General features: G+C 53.1%; 1 protein-coding gene across 1 annotated transcript; it reads right to left on the bottom strand.

The window, feature by feature from the left end:
* Window positions 1–6458: 6458 nt before the first annotated feature.
* On the bottom strand, window positions 6459–12248 carry DUSP26 (dual specificity phosphatase 26). The gene is made up of 4 exons (XM_072950614.1): window positions 12006–12248; window positions 9762–10042; window positions 8161–8375; window positions 6459–7258 (listed from the first exon to the last, which is right to left on the bottom strand). The coding sequence occupies exons 1-4, from the start codon at window positions 12129–12131 to the stop codon at window positions 7059–7061; spliced, it is 822 nt and encodes a 273-aa protein (XP_072806715.1). The 5' UTR covers window positions 12132–12248; the 3' UTR covers window positions 6459–7058.
* Window positions 12249–12589: the final 341 nt, after the last annotated feature.

The following is a 12589-nucleotide window of genomic DNA, read 5'->3' as shown; positions in this document are numbered from 1 at the left end:
TCCCAGTCCCCGGGTTGGCACCTTCTCTGTGACTCCTAGCTACACCTCTCCAAGGGCTCCATTTTCTCACGTATAAAGTGAAGGATTGGATAAACTTGGTGGTTTTCAACCCCCCCCCCGCCTTTTTTAAAAGCAGAGTTTTGTTTATTAAATAATATTTAAAAACAGACACTGTATGGATAAGAGAAACAAAAACAGAGCTGGTCTGTTTGAATCACGTGGGGTTTTTCTCTCCGCCCTCGCCCCCCCTCCTCCACCATGAAAAGCTATTTGAAGCACTGGACTTGTGTGTTGCACAGATCAGAAAGTCACCGAATGAGAGCCCCTGGCTGCCTTCCAGGTCTGGTATTTTTGAGGCTGTGATCACTCACCTGTGTTCCCAGCACTGGGCTGGATCACAGCCACATCTTGCCTGGTCTCTGGGAGCTTGTACCCACGTGTATTGACAGAGGCAAATGGAATGAGCCTCTGCCTTGGGTCTCCAGGCTCACCTCACTTCCTTTCATCCTTTTTCTGATCTTGTGACATATCTCTCCTTTCTCCTAAAGCAAGGGAGGGCCCCCCGTCCCTGGACCAAGGGACTAGGTGCCATCCAGTGGATCTGGGAAGCAGTGTTCTGAGATGCCAGTACACCACAGGGAGCCTCCTGTGCCACCCGTCTTGGGGATACAGATGTGGAATATCTCGGAGCACACTGTCTCCCTCCCCGGGCTAATAATTTTGCTAACCCTCTTGTCCTCTTCTGGGCTGCCACTGGCTTCAGCTGGATTAGGAGCTCAGGCTCCTTGCAGGTTCTAGACAGAGAATGTGGACCTGCTGAGCCCGGACCCCGTTTGTGGGTGAGCTCCAGGGACCGAGGGGAGAGAGGCCTCCCTGCTCTAATTTCCCCCTACCCCAGTTATTCTCAGAATCCTCCAGAATGCAAACTGCCGCAGGGAAAGCTACCCAGGGGGAAGGGGGTTCCTTTCTTTCAGTCCAAGGACCACTGGAAGCTGGCTCCTGAGCTGATAAACAGTCCCCTCCCCGCTTCCCGAGGTTCCTTCCTGGGAGACTACGGGGCCAGCCGCCTTCTCCCAGGCCAGCTTCAGATGCTGCGGGGGAATTTGGCAGAGGGCTTAAGGACCAATTCCAGCCCATTCTGAAGGCCGCTAACCATCGCCCACAACCAACCTTCTAAGAATGGCTGGGAGCAGGGTGGGGGTTGGGAGGAGCCGAGGGCCAGTGGGTTGCCCTGGCCTCTTAGGCTCAGGACTGTCTTCTATTTCTGGGTAGGATGTTATGTTCCTGAAGGCAGGTTCGTGTGCCCGCTGCACCATGAGGCCAAACAAACTGAAACATGAGTTTGGAGCAGAGAAAGATTTATTGTAAGGTGGAGCAAGGAGGACAGGGTGGCGCATGCCCAAGAAAATGCCGAACTCCCCAGAGGGTGTCAGCAGAGCATGTTTAACGGCCGGGTGAGGGAGGAGGGTCACAGGGTGTGTGATCAGCTCTTGCACAGTCCTCTGGTTGATGCTGGGGTAACAGGGAGGTCAACACTATCAACCCACAGGTGCCAGAAGGCCTGGGGGCCACTTGCCCTTGTTCATCAAGTAGTTAATTTCTTCCCTTTGGTGGTGGTTTCAAGCAACTGAAAAACTCAGGAAATATATACATAAGATGCTAATATTATCTGGGTGCTGCAGGGGGGAGCCACAGCAGAGGATGTGGGGGAGGGGTCTGACCCTGGGGGGCCCCACAGGGTCCTGCTTCCTCACAGTTAGGATGCAGTGGTGCAGGGTTGATTCACCCCAGAGTTGGAGGCAAATGATCTTAAGGAGTAAGGCAGGTGCAGTGGAAGAAAATAGTGGTGGCTAGTGCCAGGCGTGTCCTTGTCTCAGGGAGATGGCCCCGACTCGGGCTGTCAGCAAACATTAGCTCACTGTCCCTTTCAAAACCCTAAGAGAGATTGGAAATCCCAGCATTGTGTCAGCGTTTCCCAGTTATTGAAACTTGGCACAGAAGACAGGATGCCTTCTGCTGGTGAGTTCTGCTCTCCTATGTAGAGCTCTTGCCCAATCTTCCTCCCTGGGGTGTGTGTCCCTAGTTCTTGGTTTTTAAAATCAACATAAAGATTAACCCTGGCATTTTAAATTGGTGGCTCAGTGTTCACGGGGAAGGGTCTTCACAGCGCATCAAGGGGCTTTGACCAGTTTCCTGTTGCTGTTGTAACAAATCACCAGAAACGTAATAGCTGAAACAATGCAAGTTATTATCTTACAGTTTTGCAGATCGGAAGTCTGACTTGGGTCTCACTGGGCTAAAATCAAGTCGTCACCTGGGCTGCCTTCTTCTCTGGAAGATGGAGGGGAGAATCCATTTCCTTGCCTTTTCCAGCTTCTAGAGGTGCTAACGTCCCGCAGTTCACAACCACCCCCTCATCCTTGTCTTCAAAGACATCACAGGGTCCAGTTCTCACATCGAATCTCTCACCACAGTTTGAAAAGACTTTCTGCTTCTAAGGGCCCATGTAATTAGACCCACCGGATCCGCCAGTGAAACCGCCCCACTGCAAGGCTGCAGTTCTAATCACATCTGCATCTAATCACATCTAAATCCCCTTTGCCACAGGAGGGCACAAATTCACAGGGTTTAGGGCATGAACAGGGCTCTTCCCTAAACTTCTCCATGTTTTGCTCCTCCTCCTTCCTCAGAAAAGTTCTGAGGATACAAACCTATGGTAAACAGGGTTTATCTTTCCTGTAACCTGGCCCACTCTTTCTCCATTCAGGCTTCCTTTTCCTTAAGGGATCTGTTTTTTTTTTTTTTCTTTTTTCCCCCCTCTATTTGCTTTTTTTTTTAATTGAAGTATAGTTGGTTTACAATATTATGTAAGTTTCAGGTATACAACATAGTGATGCACAATTTTTAAAGGTTATATTCCATTTATAGTTATAATAAACTATTGTCTATGTTCCCTATGCTGGACAATATATCCTTGTAACTTATTTTATACATAGCAGTTCATACCTCTTCTTCCCTCACTCCTGTCTTGCTCCCCCTCCTTCCCGGTTCCCACTGGTAACCACTAGTTTGTTTTTTATATCTGTGTCTGCTTCTGTTTTGTTATATCCACTAGTTTGTTTCATTTTTTAGATTCAATGTGTAAGTGATCATATAGCATTTGTCTGACTAACTTACTTGGCATAATACCCTCCAGGTCCATCCATGTTGTTGCAAATGGCAACATTTCATTCTTTTTTGTGGGTGGCTGAGTAGTACTCTGCTGTGTGTATATATATGTTCGCCACATCTTCTTTATCCAGTCACCCATCCATGGATATTTGGGTTGCCTCCATATCCTGGCTATTGTAAATAGTTCTGGTATGAACTCTGGGGTGCGTGTATCTTTCTGAATTAGTGCTTTCATTTTTCTCAGATAAATACCCAGGAGTGGAATTGCTGGGTCATATGGTGGTTCTATTTTTGGTTTATTGAGAAACCTCCATACTGGCTTCCACAGTGGCTGCACCAATTTACACTCCTACCAGCAGTGTACGAGGGCTCCCTTTTCCAAGGGACCTGTTTGAGTGGGGCCCTTCGGCGCAGCCCCGCGGCGCCCTCTGCAGGCAGCGGCAGTCTGCTGCCAGCTCCGTGTGCTGCCCGGGGCCCACACACAGCAGTGTTTGCTCACCGCCCTCCCTGGCAAACTTCTCAGCTGGGATTAATTACAGGGTGAGGGCCTGGGCAAACATCCCTCCCTTTCCCCAGGCCCCAGGGCCTGCCCTGAGGGTTTGAGTCAACCTCAGGGGGCAGCCAAGGCCGGGGCAGGCAGGACAGGTTGGCCAGATGGGCTTGCGTCGCAGCTCCCCAAAGGCTCAGCCGGCTGGAGGCACAGGCTGCATCGAACGAGAGCCTATTTATTCCTGTTCATTTTCAGGGCCTTTGCTTAGGTCCAACTAGTCAACTGCTCTAGAACCGGATGCCAGTTTTGGCAAGTGAGAGTGAGACCTCCCTGTGACAGGTGTCACCCTCCACCCCCTTGGAGGACAGGAGGACCGATTCTGTGTGGCCACCGGGCTGTGCCCCTTCCTTCCTCCCATGACCCATGTGGGTCCCCAAGACACACACACCCCCTTACATGGTGGAGGTAGATGCGTGGCAGTCTGATACTTGTGCACGTGTTCTGGAGCCAGAGAACCTGGGTTTGAATCCCAGCTCTTCAAGCTGCTCACTATTCGTGTGTCCTTGGGAGAATTACTTAACCTCAGTTTCCTTGTTTCTAAGCAATGACAATGACACCACTTCACGGGGTTTTTAACGAGGATTAAATGACTTAATATCTGTAAAGACAGAGGAGTGTCTGGGCAGAGTCATAATGTGGCTTTGTTAAATAATAAAAAAATTTACTATCTGCTCTGGGAGGAAAATCTGGAGGCTGTTATTTGGTTAAATATACTTTGGTAGCTATACTTCTGTCCTAGAAGTTAGAGCTAAAATCTTAAGTCCTTCAATTTGAAAGGAGTCTGGGGGGATTTAGCTGAGGTACATTCAGACAACAAAAATAGGTCTGTGGCTGTGGGTTGGGTTACATTAGTAGTAATATACTTACTAGAACAAAGGAGGTGACACCTCTATTGTAGTCTACCCCGGTCGAGATCATATACCCAGATCATAGGTATAGTCCATCCTTCTAAGAGCCCAAGTTATTTCTGGGTTCATTTTAGTTATGCGTAAGTCCCCCTGCCCGCGGTTCTGACAGGGAATCAGTGCGGTTTAATTAGAGTCAACATTCCTAGCGAAGCCCTCACTCTACGCAAGGATGCCAAGGATTAAAAGAACAGGACCAAGCACTGACTGATCTTAAGAAAGCTCAGGAGACAGGAGCAGAAGATAAAGCTATCCAGGCACAATTGCTGTAAGTCAAACGAAAGATAAAGGCACAGAAACATAGAAGAGAAGGCAGCTTATACAAAAATGTTTGCTTAATAAGGAATTCAGCTTTGCTAAAATACGCATTGGTCGTATAAATGCAGTAAGAAAATTTAAAGGTTTTGTCTGTTATGTACAATCCCTCATGTGTTCCCTCTGCTGTTTCAGCGCCTCATTTACAGAGTAGCGATACTGACTGGGATTCACTATTCATAAAACGGTGTCCCCCCCCAAAAGATAAAATTGTCCCTTAACAGTAATAAAAATTGGAGGTACCAGCCAACAGCTCTCGCTGGTCCCTTACCGCACAGGTCTAGCCTGAAGCACAGAGACAAGTTCTAGTTGCCACAATTAGAAAGAGATGTCAATACTGGCCAGGCTTAGGTGGAAACTTGAACTATGACAAATGCAGACCCTTGGAAACCATCAGAGTCATTAGGCTGAAAGTGAGGGGACACAGGAGAGGCCCCAGAGCTGGCTTGAAACACAGAGCAAGAAGGGGGAGGGATAGCATACATGAGGTCCTGGGTCTAATCCCCAGTAACTCCGCTAAAAACCAAATTACTTCCCCGCCTAAAAAAAAATTTTTAAAAGATGTGCAAGCAAATAAATGCCTATCATCAAACATACTGAAAAGGTGATTTCTTTATGCCTTGTTGGAGAGTGGAAATGGATCACCTATAGAGGCAACTTCTGGCTTTGAGATTCTGAGTTTCTGTACTTTGGGGATGCTTTAGATCTATTAAGTGATGTTCCCCTGTTTTTAAAAATTTCCTCTTATATCTCATTCTTTTCTCCCACTTGGGCATATATTCTGTCCTGAAAACACATCTTTTTAAGAGGACAGATATGGTGGCTGGCAGCTTGGGAGCTGGGGTAACAGAAAGACCATACTATTTTTTCTGGTGGTTGAACCTGTTCTTTGTCTAAATGTACTGAGGAGGTTATGTTACACTCCTGGGAGGCAAACCTGTAAAGATGAGAGGAGGAAGCAGGCATATCACCTCTCTGTACCCCCCCCCCCCAATTTCTTGCGACCGAGCAAAACCCAAACCTGTGAATGTAGAATTTAAGGCTGGGATGATTTAAGTTAATATTCTGCTCTCCCACTAGAATGGAGGCTGGATATAGAAATTAGGTTGACTTTGAAAAAATAAAGTTATATTTCTTGCACACCTAACCTTGTGAACAGAGACCAATTTTATGCTTGGGAGGTGAAAGTTGTGCTCTCTGAGTCACACCACCAAGTGTTCGCAAAACCTGAATTTTTGTCCTCTGCTGCCCCCGTGTGGCCATAGCTGGAAATAACAAGTTCAAGATTTCGCTCGCAGCAGGAGTGTGAAATCTGACTCCTAAGAACCAGTGGAGGTTTAAAGGCTGATGGCAGCTTATGACCCTTACGAGGGAGTCAGAAACTGGAGCTGTCGCCAGCAAGGTGAGGTCCTCAGGAGAGGGGTGCAGACCTCACACAAGCTGCCAGTGATTCAGGAGGCCCACTTTGTATTCACCATCTTTATTTTTCCTGGAGACACTTGGATCCAGTAAGCGAGTGATTATCTAAAGACTCCCAGCCATGCACCTCTGCAGTTTTGGGCCACGACCAGCACCCTCGGGCACAGTGCCAAGCCTCCCACACCTCTTCCTCCTGTGTTTGGAGTAACAAGTCTGTGGGTTTCTCCCTCAGCTTTTCACACCATCTCTTCACCGTCTGTCTACCCTACCGTCTCGGCACAACTCCACACCATCACACGCGTGCTTGCTGCATCCCTGACTCCCCACATAGGCACAGGACAGAGATGGCCCCTTTGTTCTGATACACGACGGAGGGGAACACTTGAGCACAAAGAGGGGACGGGGCTGTGACTCCCCGGGAGCACCCTGGCTGGAATCCAGCGGCGTCAGGATCCCAGGACCCATTTCTACCCACAGTGCAGCTGCCTTCCCTGGTCAGCTCCCGCCTGGGTGCTCATCACGCTGCCCAACCTCACCCCCCACCCCCTCCTGACAAACAGCAACAGTGGCCTGGGGTCCTGTCTCAGCCCTCTCACTCTCCTGCCCACCGGAGAGCAGGGTTTAGCCAGACCTCCCCCTACCTGCCCCCTGGGCCTCCTCTCTCCTCCTGGGGACCAGGGACCTCCCTCTCCCTCCCCTCAGGCCTCCAAACCCTGCCGCAGCCTGCGGTCCAGGGCCAGGAGCTGCCTCAAGAAGCCCCGGTTGGGGATGATGCCTCGGTGGTCCTTGACCTTCTTGATGGCATCCACGAGGCTGAGGCGGTGGTAGAGCATGAGGTAGGCCAGCACCAAGGTGGCCGACCGGCTGACGCCCACAGCGCAGTGCACCAGGATCCTCCCTGTGAACAGACACAAGGGACGGCTGGGGGACTGTTTGCGGGGGTGGTTGGAGGAGGCGAGGGAGAGGGCTCAGTAGACAGGTGAGAAGGAAGGCAGGCACGTAGTGATGCATGGACACGGTGGTGGGGGGCAGACTAGTGGTGGTAAGAATCCAGACCCCTGGCCAACGGGGGAGCCTCAGCAGGATGAGATAGGGGCCACGTAAACCCCAAAAGGGCTCAAAGGGAGAGACTCACCCCTAGTGTACAACCGAGCCGTGCACCGAGCAGGGCTTCAGCAGATATAGCTGAGTGCATCCAAGGGAAACCCTTTGTGTCTAACCCAGTGCAACCTCAGTCCCCCCTCCCTTCCATCTTGCTGTTTCTTTTTCTTTTTTTTTTTTTTTTTTTTTTTGCGAGGGGAGGTAATTAGGTTATTTTATTTCACTTATTTATTTATTTTAGAGGAGGTACCAGGGATTGAACCCAGGACCTCACGCTTGCTAAGCATGCGCTCTACCGCTTGACCTGTACCCGCCCCCCCATTCTGTTTCTATCAACCATTTTGGGTGGGGTGCTTAACAGAGTTTTTATTTATATATACATATTTTTCTGACCTCTAAAGCAAGACGTGCTCGAGGCAGAAATAACTGGAAAGTAGAGAAATATGTTAAGAAGCCCAACACTGAAAAATACATCACCCAAAATCTTAACACCCAGGTGCAACTAGCTCTCTTAACATGTGTGATTATTGCCTTCTTGTCTTTTTATGTCTTGCCTTGAAAAGGTGGCTGAGACAATACTTTTCATTCCTGAGCATTTTGTCATGTCATTAAAAAGTCTCTCTTGCTCCACCCCCGGACCCTTGGGCCTTTCTCTAACTCAAACGTTGGCCCTTCTCCCCTCCTTGCTTCCCCGCCTACCTCCCGGCTGGCTCAGCGCCCGGTGGATGAAGTCTGCGGCTGCCTGAAAGTGGATGCTCATGTCGAAGGCTGGCGAGTCGTGGGCCTCCACTCCCAGGTAGCGGATGCCCAGCCCCTCGTAGGCCTCAGGGGTGCCTCTCCACCTGCTGTGAGAGGCGTTGAGGACGTGGGTGATGCCCAGGCGGCGCAGCTCCCGGTGGTTGCTGGCTATTTCCCTGCATGGAGGAGCAGAGGTTAGAGAGAGGGTGGGGAGGCGGGGCAGTGCGGCCAGAAACCCTTGCCTGTCCCCTGACCACTGCGTGGCCAGCATCGTTGGCTCCAGGACTCAGGGAGGAACCAGGGTGGGCAATGACCCAGAGTCTTCTCCTGGAGCCAGGGTGGGAAGTCCTGGGGAGGTGTTGCCTGGAGGAGAGAAGATGAAGGGAGGAGTGGAGATCAGCTGTAGTAAGATATTGGACTGATGCTCCGAGGCGGTGGGGCTTCGCTTGATCCACGGCAGGACTGACTGATCTGAACTCCACATAAGGAAGGACCAACGGTGGAATATAGCCGAAGAAAGATCGGAGCGCCTTGGGAGAGGGGGATTTTCTTCACACCAGGCTATTCAGGTAGAGAGAGGAGGTTAATGGATAGTCCTGGGTGTGGCAGAGGGGACGTGGACATCGGCTGGGTGGCTGGACCCTCTCATGTTTGACGTCCCTATTAACTTCCAGTTGACATGATGGACCCTTGCTCCCACATCCCATTCCCGCATTTACGTTAGACTCTCTCAGACACCCAGGATCTCCTTGTGTTTCACCAGTTATTCCCCATTCATGGTTACCCTGATGTACGACACCACCTTCAGTGTCCTGTGGCCTGTACCCCTCAGCTCAGGGGTGGCCACCTCCTGGCCAGCATGGTCATATCTGTCCAGTGGCCCCGCCTCAAGCAGGAGGAGCGCTAAACTTGAACCTCCACGTCTTGGCTCTGCTACTTTCGACCAGTGGGACCTTGGGCCAGTCCCAGCTTCTCTGAGCTCCAGACTCCTCACAGGGCTGTGGGGATAGTGGTCCCTACGTCACAGGGCTGTCGTGAAGATTAAGAGAGAAAATGCATCTGGAAAACTCCCTGTAGCCACAAAGCCCTTGGGAGATTCAAGCGGGGACGACTCTTCCTTTGCTGCTCCTGTCTCCACCGCCCCATCCCGCAGAACTCCGCACACCCTGAGCTGCACCTGGTCCAGCCTTAGCCTTACTGCCCGCTGCTCCTGGCCCCGACAATGGCCTTTTTTTCAGAGCACAGTAGACGGACAGTCAGAGAAGGCATCTATTATGTCCAGTACATAGCGCCGCACTCAATGAGCCATTTTGCTAAATGAATGACATTATTACTTGAACAGTTTGTCTGTCCAGAACTGGGGAGTCAATAATCCTCTCCAAACTCCCCCAAACTCTCCAGCCTCCACTCTCTGACCACCCAACTCCAATCCTCAACATGGAACCAATGGCATAACTCTGCGCCTCTCTGCCACCCTCTCCTTTCTTTTTGCACACACACACAAGTACATACACGCGCGTGCATGCACACTCAGCCGTGGCCCCAGCCTGCCAGGTACGTACTGGTCTCCGAGGTAGAGGCCAGGCCAGACCTCGTCCGCGTGGTTACAGGCAGTCTTGCCCGTGTAGAGAAGCCTCTCCAACTCAAAGACATTGAGGAAGGGGTGCTGGATGCTTGGCATCTCCTCCAGGGCCCCTCTAGTGCGAACAGGCGACCTGGAGCCACTCCGGGAGAAGCGGGCCATAAATGTCACTGAAGCCCAGAGCCAGTTACCTGGGCACATCTTAGAGGTGGCAGGAACAGTGGCAGCAGTGATGAGGGGTCCGTCCCCAGGTAGCTGTGTCTGGAAGAGGCAGGGATGTGAGACACACCAGAGTGAGGCCAGAGCAGTTGCTTTGCTTTCAGCCAGTGGGGCTGGGCCCTGGGAGAAGATGCTCCAGGGCGGGAAGGTGAGGTCTGGCCCCGCTGGGGCCTCAGATGATCTTCTCCTTGGAGCTGTGGCAGCTCCCTCTCCCTGCTCTTTGGCTCTTCCAGGCCAGGAGGTGGGAGAGTCACATGCTGCTGGGTGTCTGCTCCACCACCCCACCCCCACTCCCAGCACACAGACGTTTGGCATTTGGGTGGCCATGTTCACTGCTGGAGCTCTTGCCTGCCCAAATCTGGGTCTCATCTGCCTGGGGCTGCAGGCAGAGAGGCGGGGGAGCTGGGCTGGGGCTTGGGGGTGGCTTTGGACCCAACCAGAGAGAATGAACAGAAGGACAGCCGCAGCTGGGGCCCTGACACAGCCCAGCCTGCCTCCTCAGTGCCAGAGAGATGCGTGACTTTAACCCATTCCTGTCCTGCCCTGCCTCAGAGATAAGCCTGCCATGAGAAGTGTGTGCTGGGGGACGAGGTGCATGGGGAGTAGCAACAAAGAGAAGAGTAAGTTTTTGAAAAATACTTGCTAAAGGCACGGCACAGGCTCATGGAAGACAGAGCCAGTCTATGTGCGCAACAGGCAAAGCCCCCTCCCGCTCTGGCCAGTGAGCACGTGAGCATCTCTGAGTCCAGGCAGGGCTGGAGTATTGTGTGTGTGTGTGTGTGTGTGTGTGTGTATGCGTGCGTGTGTCTGTGTGTACGGGTGGGAAGAGGTGGAGGGTGGGGGGCTGTAGGAGGAAGGAAAGGGAAGGAACAGGGGGTACAGCCAGGCCCAGGGGCTCAGAGTCTGGAATTGGCATCTGTGTTGTAGGTGGAGTCAAGTGACTCTGCATGGGGTCAGCAAGGAGGGGGCTCAGCAGGTGTGCCTCTGGCTGTCTGTGGACAGTGGGATCTCCTGAAAGTGGGACCACCGGTTGAGCCGCAGAGCTGGGAAGGGCCAGCCTTTGAGACTTGCTCTGGGAACTTAAGGAAAAGGGGACTGTGGCAAGAGCCCCAGCCCTCCTCCTCCCCTTCCTCTTCCCCTCCCCCCTCCCCTGCCCCCTCTCCCTTTTCCTCCTCCTCTCACACTGTGGTCCTGCCCCTCTGAAAAGCTGAGCTGGCCTGAAGAACCCCCCCCCCGCCCCCCCCGACACACACACACTCCCTTCCCTGTCTTCTGCCCCAGGGACTCAAGGCAAAGTCAACAGTGAGAGGCCATCTTTGTCCTGCCCACCCCCTGTTTCTCCACCCCACACTCTCAGCCAGGGTCTGTCTCCACAACCCCCAGGGCCAGGAGACCCAGCGCTCATAGGGCATGAAGAGCAGGGGCACCAGGACCAGGACTGGTGAGGGGAGACTGGAGCTTCGGGAGTTTAGGGAGAGAGGTTTTTGTCAATGGCTGGTCAGATGGGAGCACAGAAACATAGCACTACAGCAATCACCACCACCACCATCAACATCACCGTCTACCTTTTCTCCGCAGGCCTAAAGACCCCACCACCCGGTTCCAAAACAACCTTTTCTGCAAACAGATTCTGCTGCCTGGGTGATGCTGAATGGCGAAAAGGACGCGGGAAGCAGACCAGGCGCAGCAGGCGCTCCGTGAGACTCCCGTTCTCCCCCTTCCGTCCCGGGATACACCCCTGCGCACTCTCCAGCCCCACCCGCGCGCTTTCGGGGGCCCCGGCCGCCGGCCGCCTCCCTCAGTCCGCGGCAGCGGACAGTTGTAACAGGTTCATGGCTGTCGCCCAGCCCTCCCCAACCAGACAGCCCGGCGCGCGGGGCGGAGGGAGGCAGGGAGGGAGGGGGCCCCGGAGGGCGCAGCCGGCTGGCTCCCGGGCCCCTTCCCGGCCCCTCGCTGCCCGCAGCCCCGGTCCCCGCGCCTCGCCCACCCGCCGCGGCCCCGCTACCTCGGGAGGCGGCGCGGGTCTCAGTCCCGGAGGCAGACCACAGGCGCCGGCAGCCCCACGGCCATGACTCTCCCGCCGCCGCCGCCGCCGCGGCTGCCACTGCCAGACTGGCTGACGGATCAGCATCTATTTTTAAGCCATGACAAGCACGTCGAAGCGGGGCTCGTTTCTGTGTGTGCGTGTGTATGTGTGTGTGCGCCACACGCCGGGACACAGTCTCACACCCGGTGGCCCGAGTGGAGGCAGGCGTGGGCCACGCAGCCCGCATCCCCTGCGGCTCCGCCTTGCAGGCATGCTCGTGTGTATGTGTCTTTTCGGAGCTGCGCCAATTACAGGCACTTTGCCTAAAGCTGACGTTATGTAAGTCGTCCCAGAAGGTGCCTTAAGCACACACGCTCCTCCCCAGGCAGCGCTGGTTAATTACATAGACACGCGGATGATGCCCACTCATTCGCTGCATGTCTCATTCTCAGGAACACAGTGGCACACAACTGTTGCCTGTACCTCTGATTAGCAGTTACTATACACCATGCGCTCCCTCTATCATAACTCTCTTTATCCTCACCACAAGTCTAGGAGGGAGG

This window comes from Vicugna pacos, chromosome 26 (assembly GCF_048564905.1).
Source record: "Vicugna pacos chromosome 26, VicPac4, whole genome shotgun sequence".
Lineage (NCBI taxonomy): Eukaryota > Metazoa > Chordata > Mammalia > Artiodactyla > Camelidae > Vicugna > Vicugna pacos.
The sequence above is the reverse complement of the archived record's forward strand: the minus strand, read 5'-3'. Positions and strand labels throughout refer to the sequence as shown.